This window comes from Mastigoproctus giganteus, chromosome 9 (genome assembly GCF_048544385.1).
Source record: "Mastigoproctus giganteus isolate SK-2022 chromosome 9, ASM4854438v1, whole genome shotgun sequence".
Lineage (NCBI taxonomy): Eukaryota > Metazoa > Arthropoda > Arachnida > Uropygi > Thelyphonidae > Mastigoproctus > Mastigoproctus giganteus.
Genome location: NC_143583.1, coordinates 105,538,677 through 105,552,352, shown reverse-complemented (window position 1 = coordinate 105,552,352; position 13,676 = coordinate 105,538,677). Strand labels below are relative to the sequence as shown.

General features: G+C 37.0%; 1 protein-coding gene across 1 annotated transcript in view; it reads left to right on the top strand.

The window, feature by feature from the left end:
• The window catches only part of LOC150080619 (hamartin-like), a 124,645-nt gene that overhangs the window by 95,237 nt on the left and 15,732 nt on the right, over positions 1–13,676 (top strand). The window contains exons 8-9 of the mRNA XM_090380758.1: positions 2,691–2,759; positions 2,853–2,988. Of these exons, the coding sequence (XP_090236884.1) occupies positions 2,691–2,759; positions 2,853–2,988 (205 nt within the window). The remainder of the gene's footprint in view (positions 1–2,690; positions 2,760–2,852; positions 2,989–13,676) is intronic.

Below are 13,676 nucleotides of genomic sequence, written 5' to 3'. Positions count from 1 at the left end.
ACTTCTACTTTTGTTATTTGATGCCAAACTATTCATTTCAATTTCTTTAAGATAAATAACTGTCATGTAGTAATAGAATAATTAATAATGAAACTTACAATAAGAATGATGACTTTAGATATACATTAGGACCTTAGATTTTTGAGAAGTAAGCAATATTTCTTACGAGGTCTCTGTTGTTTTTTTTAAAATTTATTTATTAATACACTTTTCCAAACTGTCATGAATAACAGTTTGTATAAGTTCAGTTGCAGTCACTTACTTAATATCTTATGGAGTATAATGTTGCTTGTCAAGTGGTAGCGGGGGGGCCTCCCTAACTCCACATTTGTATACTCTGTGTTGCAATACAAACTGTAAATGTCAGAGATAGTGTAAGTTTTAGTGTTGGTCTACATAGTGTAGGGTTGGGTTCTGTTGGTCTGTTTAGTGTAGTTTTGGGTTGTGTTGGTCTGTGTAGTGTAGTGTTGGTCTGCATAGCGTAGTGTTGGGTTCAGTTGGTCTATGTAGTGTAGTGTTGGGTTCTGGTGGTCTGTTGTTCCTCTGGCCATTTAGCCACAGGGCCCCTAGTGGGACCCCACATTGCCTGTCCTTCACCCTGTCGAGGCAGACTGGATGTAGTAGTGAGTATATAAAGTCTCTGGCAGGGCAAACCCTGGACTCTGCTTGAGCTTGCCAGGGAGGGGCACCCATCTCTTATGGAGTAGTGATCACAGTTTTTTTACATATGAAGAAGCAAGAAATATAGATATGAACCTAAGAGCATATATGGTATTACCAGTATGGTTATCAGCCTTAAGACTACATTGATTAGTCAGCATTTCAGTTGTATTTAGGATTAGTCAGCATTTCAGTTGTATTTAATTCTATTAACTTATTATGTACATTATTGCATGTGAAGATTATACATTATTATAATATATATTATAAGTTTACAACTGAAATAGTAGTGAAATCCAGTCTGTCAGCATGCAACCACATTGGATTTATAAATACAGGTACAACTTAATAAAGTTTATCAATCGCATACTGAAACAAACCTTGTCACTACTGACAAAACATAAATGTATAAAATAAAACTTTATTAAAAATACAGTAAAAATAAAATACAATGTATGGAACTTATTAAGAATAGTAATAAAATATATACAGATAAATGCTAAAAGTGATAAAAGTACTAAAAGCAATAAGAACAAGAACAAAAACAAAATATACATTAAGTATATTTCAGAGTGATGTGCCCCTTTATCAATTTAGAAGATAAGTAGTATAACATTACGTTATATTTTGCAGAGGAGCAACATATACACATGTACTACAACAAACTAATGCAGATTGTGAATATTGAAAAAAAAAAAAAAAAAAAAAAAAGCATCAGCCAGAAGTAGACTGGTATACATTTGTCATGTTACAAGCTCAGCATCTTCATCGTGCTGTAAAATAACTGCTTCCATAATAGGTGTATGAGGTCCTGTGATTGCAATTAATACTGGAACCTGCCACAGCTATATGGAGTGCTTCCAACCAGGAGTGATGACGTGAACAAATGTGTGGGATCCAAAATTTTAACATTGGAATGCGAGTTACAAATAATGTGCTGCTCACACCGCTATTGCTCAGCAGAGCAGTTGAAGTTGGCTTGATGACTAGCTCCCTTATGTTCCGAAATGCAATTGCAAAGCCTCTGATTTGACTCGCTTATATAAAACACCGTACAATCCAGGCATGTGATCCAATAAATAGAATCTGCATGTTGCAGCACGGGCATGACCAGTTTAACTTTGGAAGCCATTGACTGCAACTTCCTGCCAAGGAAGTTGCAGTCAACCAATATGGTAGCATCTCGTTTGGATCACAATAGGTCCAAATGGGAAATGGGAATAGTTCCCATTTCCCATTTGGGGGATTATCCACACCTAAAGAAATCCGCCCTGATCTTAGACTTCTCAGCATTCCTGCCAACAGTATAATCACAGTGGGACCATGCTTGACTAAATAGCAATTATGCTGTGCAATGCAGATGTCCTAGGGCATGTGCCACTTATAATTGCTGAACTGTCCTTGGCACATTGGCTTTCTGTAATGGGAAGACTTTATCAGTCAGTCAGGACTTTATCAATCTCATCATCATCCAGGTTTGTGGTAGCACAAATTAGCTCTTCTGAACTATCAGCCTTCCATTCACTATCTTTTTCTCTGCTTTCTAATTATAGATTTTTAGCCTGAGCTCTATTTCTTTTAATGCTTTCTTGGCATTTCTGATCGAGTCCAGCCTTCTTCTAGCCTCTATCCATTTTTTATACAAATATCTGTATAAATAATCTCACTTTTGCAATTTTTCTATATTCTTATATCACTTTAAGTTTCTTTTGCTTACCACTTGATTGGATATTTTGTTATCCAAAGATTAATTCTTTCCTCATTTGTGATTTGGTCTTGCCCTTGCTTACATGTATTCCATTTATTTTTAGTTAGCTGCTTGACAGTTTGTGTTTGTGTTTTCCTCCCCTTAAATATTGACTGGTAATTTTAGTTTAACAACCAGTTAATTAATATATTTCCATGTATGTTGTATGTGGGCTTGGTAAATAATATTTTCATTTTATTAAAACTTTGCAAGTTCCATTTAAAAATATGTGCAGTGGCCAATATTTTTATGTATAATTTTTTCTCTTTTTATCCCAACCAAGAATATAAAAATTACAAATCAGAAGCAAGTGATAGATGATATGAAGATAGCATACAAAAATGAACTTCAGGTTGGTTTAATTATTTATCTCATTTGAATATTTATGGTATTTTATTTGGGAATAATCATCAGTATGTATAATCTTAAAAATTTAACTTTACAGGCTAGAGAAGACAGACTAACTTCCCTGAGAAAAATCTGTGAGCATCAGGAGTCACATATTCTTGAACTGGATTCTAAGTTGGATGAATTAATTCCATCACCACATTCTAGCATTGATAATTCTACTCAAAACTCTAGTAAGGATTAATTAAATTTCATATTATTGATTATTTTACTTTATTTCCTTCTGTTATGGCAATAAGTTATATTTATGAAATTAAATTAAATTTGACCTGTAAAATTAATTAATAGGTTGATCACTGAAAAATTTTTCTTTTATTTTTTTAAAATACAAAAAATCCACATAATAGCCTGTTTCAAGACTTACTGGCCTATTCTTAGATAAAAGGTTGATCTTGATTAGTGAATTACTTATGACATGAATAATGAAGCAGTTATGTTTTAATATTTTTTTATATCTTAATGATATCTTGCACACAAGTTGAAGAAGGATGGTACTGTGGGTAAGATGCTACAGTGGATAATGGAATGGCTGACTGATAGAAGGCAAATATAGTTAGAAATTGGCAGTGTTTCAAATGAACCAGTGTTGTAAGCAGAGGCCCCCAGGTTGTATTCTGTTCTGGGGCCATTGGTTTTAATGTTAATAATAGTTTCATGTCATTTAAAAAGGGTAAATAGACATTTTTACATTATTTGATAACACGTTATTACTTCTGGTGCAAATTTGGGCCGGATTGTTAACAGTGAGAACCAGAAATCCTGCTGCAACAATAGAAAGATTATATAACTACTCTGAAAAACAGTATTATTTACTTAATGCTAGCATTAAGTAAATAATGTGATCCAAATGCAAGGTTCTGCATTTGGATCACAGTAATGTAGTAGCACACTCTTTTTGAGTAGACTGGGGTTCAAGCCTCTGACTGCTAAATACAGTCGATCTCCCAACCCGGTCCATTTCCCTCAGCATGAATTGTTGAGGAGGCTTCCATCCTGCAGTGGGTTGATAATGGCTGCAGTTTACCTTTATAATCCCATATTAAATTAAAAAGTAGGGGAGAGGGGACAGACCATGGAAATGTAAAGGTTGTTGTAGTTATAACACAGTTCAGTATGACATTCTCTTAATAGTATTGTAAGGCTTCAAGTATTTTGCAAGTGCTGAGATGCAGCCAGTAATTTTGCCAGTAGAGATATCTAAAGATAAAGACAAATTATCAGTGGTCAAACTACACATTAAATACTGTTTTGGGTGCAGAGGCGTCATTTTAGCAAAAATATCAGTTTTCTTCAAAGGCGTAATTTTAGAAACTAATAGCATTGTTGAGACCATGTTATGTGAAGGAGCCATGTATATTCTATTCTTGTTGTGTATATGCCATATCCAAAAATTTCATTACTTCATACATGTACCCCCACCAATTTAGCATTAACATTAGTAGAGACACACATGAAAGAAAGGCTGATGCTTATACAGCATCAGCCAAATAAAAAAAAAAAAAAAAAAAAAAAACTTTCCCATTTTGCTGATCCATTCATTCCAAATGTTTGTCTAGTTCTGCCTTGAATTTATTTAAGCTATCAACTTCCACAACAACAGATGGAAGTTTATTCCAGCAATCAACTGCCTGTTGGCTAAAGGCAAACTTCCACACATCTATTCTACAACTGTCTTTCCTCAGTTTTTATCTATGTCCCCCTCAGGTATGTAATCTGAGCAAGAGGAAGAATCCCCTCAGCATTAAGCCTGCTCAATCCATTCAAGGCCTTATACACCTCAGTCAGATCACCTTGCAGGTGCATAGTCTCCAGAAGCTGCAGTTTGCAGAACTTAAGCCTTTCTTCATAAGAGCACCCGCTTGTTCCCTTCGCCAGTCTTGTTGCCCTTCTCTGTACTCATTCTAGCAACTCTACATCCTTCCTAAAATGAAGCTTCCAGACCTGTACGCAGTACTCATAAAGTGTAGGCTGACCATTGCCTTATACAAGGGGATAATCACCTCCTTATCCCTGCTCACAAAATTCCTGTATATCATTGACAAGACCCCATGACCTACTCTGGCAGCCTGTTTGCACTGCTCAGAAAACTTCATATTGACTGCACAATTGCCCCAAGGTCTCTTTCATTCTCCACTTTCCTCAGTCCACATGGTACATTTCTCTGGTGTTGCTGCTACCCATATGCAGTACTTTGCATTTGTCAATGTTAAACTTCAGTTGTCACTTCTCACCCCATTCACCAAACTTTTCCAGGTCCTGTTGCAGCAGCATACTGTCATTACTGTTATTAACAACCCTGCTAACCTTTGTATCATCTGCAAACTTTGACTTTAAGCTTAACGTTAAGCTTCATCAATATCATTGATAAATATACAAAACAACAATGGGCCCAACACCAAACCCTGAGGGACACCACTAATAACATTAGTCCATGTAGAGCAGTAACTATTGACCAAGACTCTGTCTTCTCTCATTCAACCATCCTTTTATCTATTGAAGCAACTTGCCCTTAATGCCATATTGCTCCAATTTAGCATTAGTAGAGGCATTTGATGCAAGAAAGCAAGCTTATGCAGCATCAGCCAAAAAAAAAAAAAAAAAACCCACTTTCACTTCACCCCTCTGTTCGTTCAAAATACCTGTCCAGCTGAGCTTTAAACTTATTTAGGCTATCAACCTCCACGACAAGGGATGGAAGTCTGTTCCACCAACCAACCACCCGCTGGCTAAAGGCAAATTTCCGCACGTCTATCCTACATCTGTCTTTCCTCAATTTGAATTTATGCCCTCTCAGGTGATTATTCTGAGCTAGAGGAAGAATCCCATCAGCATTGAGCATGCTCAAACCATTCAAGGCTTTATACACCTCTATCAGATCACCTCGCTGGTGCCTAGTCTCCAGACACTGTAATTTGCAAAACTTAAGCCTTTCTTCGTAAGAGCACCCCTTTGTTCCATTCACTAATCTTGTTGCCCTTCTCTGTACTCGTTCCAGCAGCTCTACATCCTTCTTGAAATGAGGCCTCCAGGCCTGTATACAGTACTCTAGGTGTGGCCTGACCATTGCCTTATACAAGGGAATAATCACCTCCTTATCCCTGCTGGAAAATTTCCTGTATATCATTGACAATACTCCATGAGCTACTCTTGCAGCCCATCTGCACTGCTCAGAGAACTTCATATCTGCCTGCACAACCACCCCCCAAGTCCCTTTCATTCTCTACCACTGTCAGTGTAGTACCACAGAGTTGATACGTTGCTCTGGGGTTGCTGTTTCCCATGTGTAGTACTTTACATTTGTCAATGTTAAACTTCATTTGCCACCTCTCAGCCCATCTGCTCAACCTTTCCAGATCCTGTTGCAGCAGCATAGTGTCAGTAGTGTCCTTGACAACCCTGCCAACCTTTGTATCGTCTGCAAACTTGGACATTAAGCTTGATATACCATCATCAATATCATTTATAAATACAGAAAACAATAATGGACCCAACACTGAGCCCTGAGGGATTCCACTAATAACATTAGTCCATGATGAGCAGTGTCCATTGATTACCACTCTCTGTCTTCTCCCCCTCAACCACCCCTTTATCCATAGCAGCAATTTGCCTCCAATGTCACACTGCTCCAATTTGTGTAGCAGTCTTCCATGTGCAACAGTATCAAAAGCCTTTCTAAGATCCAAGTATATAATATCAAAGCTATTCCCTGCATCCAGTTCTTTTGTGACTGCATCATAGTATCCAATCAAATTGGTCAGGCAAGACTTCCCCTTAACAAAACCATGCTGTGTCCGAGCTATAACTGAAGTCTTGTCTAAATGATCCTGCAGTGCTTCTTTAACCAGTGCCTCCATTAATTTTCCTGGAACAGAAGTTAAGCTCACAGGTCTATAATTACTTGTGTCAGCCTTTGATCCTCCTTTGTGAATTGGGGTCACATTTGCACATTTCCAGTCTATGGGTACCTCCCCTGAGTCCAAGGAAGCTCTCATAATTATGGCTAAGGGTTTGCTTACTTCCTTTGCTGCCTCCTTTAATATAACTGGATAGATCCCATCCACCCCGGGTGCCTTTCTTGTGTTTATCTTCAACAATTTCTCCTCCACTTTACTCCCAGTTATTTCAAGATTCTGTAGCTTACTGCTAGAGTTGAATACACCTCTGGCATTCCCCTCGCTGAATAACTCCTCATGTGTGAATGTTGATGCAAAATATTCATTTAGTTTGTTAGCTACCTGAGCAGGATCATCAACAGTTGACCCATCAATATCAAGTGGACCAATCTGATTCATCCCCTTCCTTCTAGAGTTTACATAAGTAAAGAACTCTTTGCTGTTTTTCTTTGCATCCCTTGCCAAAAATTTCTCGTAATCTGCCTTCGCCTGCCTAACCTCCTTTGTAACTTGGTTGCATATCAACTTGTATCTATCATAGGCTTCTGTGTCATGTGTTAATTTGTAAGTATTCCATGCATTTTTCTTCTCTGCCATATGCCTCATTAATTCATCTGACATCCATTTTGGCCTAAACCTTGAACAATATTTCTTAGACGACTACTGTACAAATCTGAACAATTTGTACAGTAGTCGTCCAGGTGCACCAGTATCAAAAGCTTTCCTGAAATCCAAGTATATATCTAAATTATTTTTTGCATCCAGTTCCTTTATGACTGCATCATAGTATCCAATCAAATTGGTCAGGCAAGACTTCCCCTTGACAACCCCATGCTGTGTCTGAATTTTTGCTGCAGTCTTGTCTAAATGATCCTGAAATGCTTCTTTAACCAGTGACTCCATTATTTTCCCTGGAACAGAAGTCAAACTAACAGGTCTGTAATTACTTGTGTCACCCTTTGATCCTCCTTTGTGAATTGGAGATACATTTGCACATCTCCAGTCCGTGGGGACTTCCCCCCCGGGTCCAAGGATGCTCTCATAATTATGGCTAAGGGTTTGATTACTTCCTTTGCTGCCTCCTCTAATATAACTGGATAGATCCCATCCACCCCAGGTGCGCCTCCGTAGCCAGGTGGGAAGGAGCAGCAGTGCGTAGCACATGCTTCTTGATTAGACCGGGGTTCGAGCCCGTCACCACCAAATACGGAAGATGCGGAAAGGTCAGGGAATGACCACCGCATATCCCGGAGCAATATGGCCTTAGTTGCTAATGCTCCTAAAAACCAAGTAACAAACAACAAACAAACATCCACCCCAGGTGCCTTTCTTATGTTTAAAATCAACAATATCTCCTCCACTTTGCTCTGAGTTATTACAAAATCGTTTAACTCCCTGTTATTAGAGTTTGATAAACATCTGGCCCTCAACTCCTCGTGTGTGAATGTAGATGCGAAATACTCATTTAGTTCAGCAGCTATCTGAGAATGATCATCCTCAGTCAAACCATTGATATCAAGTGGACCAATCTCATTCATCCCCTTCCTTTCAGAGTTTATATAAGTAAGGAAATCTTTGCTATTTTTCTTTGCATCCTTTGCAATAGATTTTTCATAATCTGCCTTCTCTTGCCTAACCTCATTTGTGACTTGATTACAGACTAGCTTGTATCTACCATCGGCTTCTATGTCACCTGACAATTTATGTGCATCCCATGCATTTTTCTTCTCTGCCACAAGTCTCATTAGTTCATCTGACATCCATTTAGGGCTGAATATAGAGCAGTATTTCTTACTTGGAACAAAAAGCCTAGCAGCTTCCAAGATTACTTCCTTGAATGCTTCCCATTTAGAATTTGATTTTGGTAGCATCATCAGTTGGTCCCACTGAATATATAGACCGGGGTTCGAGCCCGTCACCACCAAATACGGAGGATGCGGAAAGGTCAAGGGAAAAACCACCGCATATCCCGGAGCAATATGGCCTTAGTTGCTAATGCTCCTAAAAACCAAATAACAATCCCACTGAATAGAACCTAAAAAAATCTCTGAGACCACTGTAGTCTCCTTTACAAAAGCAAAATCCCTTCCCTTTACTCCTGATGGTAGTTATATCTTTAAGTAAATCCTACATCAGTACACGGTGATCACAGCTACCTAGTGGTTCCTTTATCTGTAAATTGTTAATGCATGAATAATCACTGCTGATAATCAGATCAAGAGTGTTACTCCCTCTTGTTGCCTCTCTAACATGCTGCTGCTGTAGAAACCAATCATTCAATAAATCCACAAAAGCCTTGCTAGTGTGCGAGTGACCAACCCACAAGTTCCAGTCTATGTCTGGGAAGTTAAAATCCCCCATTATAACACAATCTGATTTACTGGCCCATTATATTTCTCTGTACAAATGGTTGTTGTACTCATTAGAGTCATTAGGCCTAGTAGGTAAACTAGAGGGTAAATTCCTACCCTCATTTTTGCTTTCCCAGTGCTTATGTTACACCAAACTGACTGAATATTGCACTGTCCATCTATGTCAACTGGATGCACTTCCTTAGATTTTATGTTTCTTAACTAATAGCATAACCCCTTCTCCCTTCCTATCCTTTATGTATACCTTGTACTCCCTAAATTCCAATTCTGCATCCCTTACATCTGAGTGGCACCAAGTCTGATATCCCAACAATATCCACCTTGGATGTCTTAACCAGCACTTTAAATTCATCAAATTTGTTTACTATACTCTTAGCATTGGTGTACATGCAACTGTTCTTACTCTTAGTTACTCTAACACATATTTACTTGTTTTATGACCCCAAGCAGTTCCTGAAATCCCCTGCAACTGGTTTTCTGGGCTGCTGTTCAGTCCAGTAGAAGCAGTGCAAGAATAATTTCCACCTATGCCTGTGGCTACTATTAACCTATTAGTCTGTGAATCCCCCCGAGCTAGCAGTTTTCTGAACCACCTAACTTTGCCTGGATAGCATCTTAGTCCCCTATACAGACTACAGGCCAGTAATTCAAAAGAAACTGGTATCCCAATGGCAACACTCATGGCATGGACAGACTACAAACAAGTTATATGAGATTAAGCCTGTAATTGAATATTGGCAGTCTAGTCTGCGCAGGAACCGAAAAGAGGAAGTTGTTCTATCTCGGCTCCTCATAGAACATTGTCACTTGACACATTGCTATCTGCTGAGGGCAGACGATCGTGTCCTATGTGTAGAAATTGTGAGACCATTTTAACAGTCCATCATGTTTTAATTGAATGTCCGTCCTTTTATAATGGCCGCCGTTTATGTTTTAGCCATCTGTCTGAACCTTATACACTCAGACAGGTTTTATTGGACAATGACAACGTGTCAGCTATTTTTAAGTTTTTACAACTTAAAACTTAAGTTTTTAAAACTTAAGTTTTAAGTTTTTATTAATCTAAATAATTCTATCTAGAATATTTTTATCATTTTATGCTATATGAACGTTTTATATTGTATATTCTTTTACAATAATATACAAATAATTTTAATTTTATATTCTACATCTTTTGAATTGGCGCATTATAGCTTAGATGCTAATGCGCCATAAAACAAACAAACAAACTGGATAGCATCAGCAAATATTCTTGCACCCTTTCTATTTAAGTGTATCCCATCCCTGTAGAAGCAATCTCTGTTAACAAGCACAGACCATGTCGAAAAAATTCTACCCCATGAGCCGTGCATAATCTCTCCAGGGCTGAATTGATTGACAAGACTCTCATCATATACTCCCTCAGACACAAATTTAACCCTAACTCGACTTTTTTCAGCATTGACCTCTATTTGCTTAGTAAATCCGCAGATCTCCTACACTTAATGTCATTAGTGCCAACATGTACAACAGTATCACCCTCTGTTCTTAAAAGATGATATCTGCTGTACAACATCATCAACTTTTGGCCCCTGGCAGACATATACTTTATTTCCCAAATGCATCATGGATAGTCAAACTAATAGAACAAACTTATATGAAGGGAGAAAAAAAAAATTACCCAAACACTTCCTCATTCATTTGACAAATATATATGGTCTCAATTCCAATCTCAGTGATGTCCATTTCCACTTACAGTCTTCCAAGTCCCACATACTTTTTCTGACAGAATCACATCAGTTGCCTCAAACTACTGCTCATCTGAATTGTCCATCACTGTACAATTCCTTTCAAAGGTAGTACTTGTGCATATGTCTTCTCTGGCTTAAAAGCTCTCTACATCAGTGGTTTCCAAACTTTATGTTACTACGCCCCCTTTTAAAAAAAATCTAATCTTGGTGCCTGCCCCCCTTTATTTCATAAAATAATACAAACACATTTTTAAATGGTAAAAAATGTATTAATACAAAAAATGAAAAAAACATAATTGACAGAATAATAACAAGGTTTTACTATATATATATATTCATTTTTAAATTAATTTGTTTTTAATGCGATGAATGAGCTTGTTTATTAGCACAAAGTTTATCAAATCTAGATGTCATTGAGGAGAGTGCTACTTGTAGCTCTTTTTCTTCTTCTAAATGGGCTCGATATTTTGATTTCATTGCAGCTAATACAGAAAATCCGATTTCACATAAATATGATGTTACGAATGGCAGCAGTACTTGCATTGCTTTGCTTGACAAAGTATTATATTCTTCACTTCGATTCAACCAAACTTGAACTAGGGTTTCACTCTGAAATTTTTGTTACAATGAAGTATTGCATGATAATTCTATCAATTTTTTCCTTTTCAATAGTTGTCAATCCAAATTCATCATCTTGTTCATTAACAAATGGATTCTGTATCCACGCGAACTTTGAAAAATCAAGATCTTCGAAATAATGTGAAAAGTACATTAGCAAACCATCCAAGTGTTCAGTAAATAGATTTTTGTTTGCTTCAATATTAACTCTGGCGCAGAAATTATTTAAAAGTGGAAACATGTCGAACTTATTTTTTTGTAAATTTGATTTCCATAGCTCCAATTTTTTTATGAATGCTTTCACTTTGTCTTTTTGAATCAGTGAATGCATTTGTGGTCCTTGCATTGATTTATTCAAAACACTCAATTTTCCAAAAATTTCAACCAAATAGGCAAGTTTAACAATAAAATTATCATTCCTAAATAAATTTTTCTCTTCATTATGATTTTCATCAAGAAAAATTGCAATCTCTTCTTTGATTTCAAACACCCTTTGAATCATTTTTGCACGAGATAGCCAGCACACTTCACAATAGTATAGAAGTGAGGTATAATTAGCTTCCATATCTTCACACAGCTTTGCAAACAACCTAACTTTAAAAAGACTGTTTTTTTATATAGTTTATAACTTTCGTAACCTTTGTAAAAATGTTAAGTTCCTCGCTCATATTTTTTGACACAAGAGCTGCTCTGTGAAGCATGCAGTGCATCCAGATAACTTCGGGTGCTTTCTTTTTAACTAATGCTTGAAGATCTGACATTGACTGTGCTCTGTCAGTACAGAGTCCAATGCAGTTATTTCACTTTATGTCGTTCTCATCAAAAAAAGTGTCAATTATATTAAAAATTTCATTGGATGTGGCCTTTCCAGGAATGGGGTTTATCTTCCATTATATTAGTTTCTGCAACTTATCGAACATATGCAATTAAATGAGCATCTTTAGCTACATCAGTTGCCTCATCTACTTGTTAGTTAGTTATTTAGTTATTTGGTTCTTAGGAGCATTAGCAACCAAGGCCATATTGCTCCGGGATATGCGGTGGTCATTCCCTGACCTTTCCGCATCCTCTGTATTCGGTGGTGACGGGCTCGAACCCCGGTCTAATCAAGAAGCGTGTGCTACGCACTGCTGCTCCTTCCCACCTGGCTACGGAGGCGCCACATCTACTTGTATGGCGAATTTCAAAGTATGCAGTCAAGAAACTAACTGATCACAAAGATCTTCAGATATATCATCATTTCTTCTGCCAACTATATTATCAGCAAGTGGTATTTGTCGCAACTGTTTCGCATATGATTCGCCGAACATTATTTTAACCATATCAATAGCTGCTGGCAAAACTAGAGTTTTTCCTATTGTGTATGGTTTTTTACATTTCGCGATTCTGTAAGAAACTTGGTACGACGCTAGCAATGCGTTTGATGGAACAGAAACTATTTTTTTGAACATTTGCTTTTGTTTATTAAACTCATCTAATTTTCTTTGAAAAAATTCTATGGGCTTACAAACGTATTCAGAATGCGTAGTTTTAAGGTGCCGTTTTAATTTGCCCGGTCTCATACTATCTGCAGCCAAAACTTCCGTACAAAACAAACACATTGGTTTTTCCAAGCCATCTATAATAACACTTATGAATCCTAATGATAAATAGGATGAATCGTATTTTCTTGTCTTGAGAGTTCTACCTCCTTGTTCCCTGTTGCTTGTATTCCCACTACCTTTACTTGTATCAGCATTAGTATCTTCATTATTAGTGGATTTTCTCTTGTAACCAGTCAAAAATTTATCCATTCGTCTAAAAATATTAGGATTAAATTTATATTCTTAAAAAATACAACTTCTAAATTACTAACAATTACTATCAGTAAGTAATCACGCCAAAAACAATAAAAAACACAATCGCACACCGCTGAAACCATATTTTCAACCATGCAGCTAATGCTACACTATGCAATCTACCTATATATGTCATACATAGTACGCACTAAATTATATTTATTTTTACCCTTTATTACATTACATCATATCAATCATATCATTCATCAATCCATTTCAGCAAAATATATTTTTTTTCCAAATAAATGTTTATATCGAAGTTAGAGTGAGATAGGTGTCAGGAAATGCTTTAAAAAATAGGTTATAAAATTTAATGTTATGTTATGAAAGTTTATTTATATGTATACAAGGTGTCTCAAAAATATTGGTACAACCATTTAGGGGAGGTAGGTAACATCTAAAGGAATGTG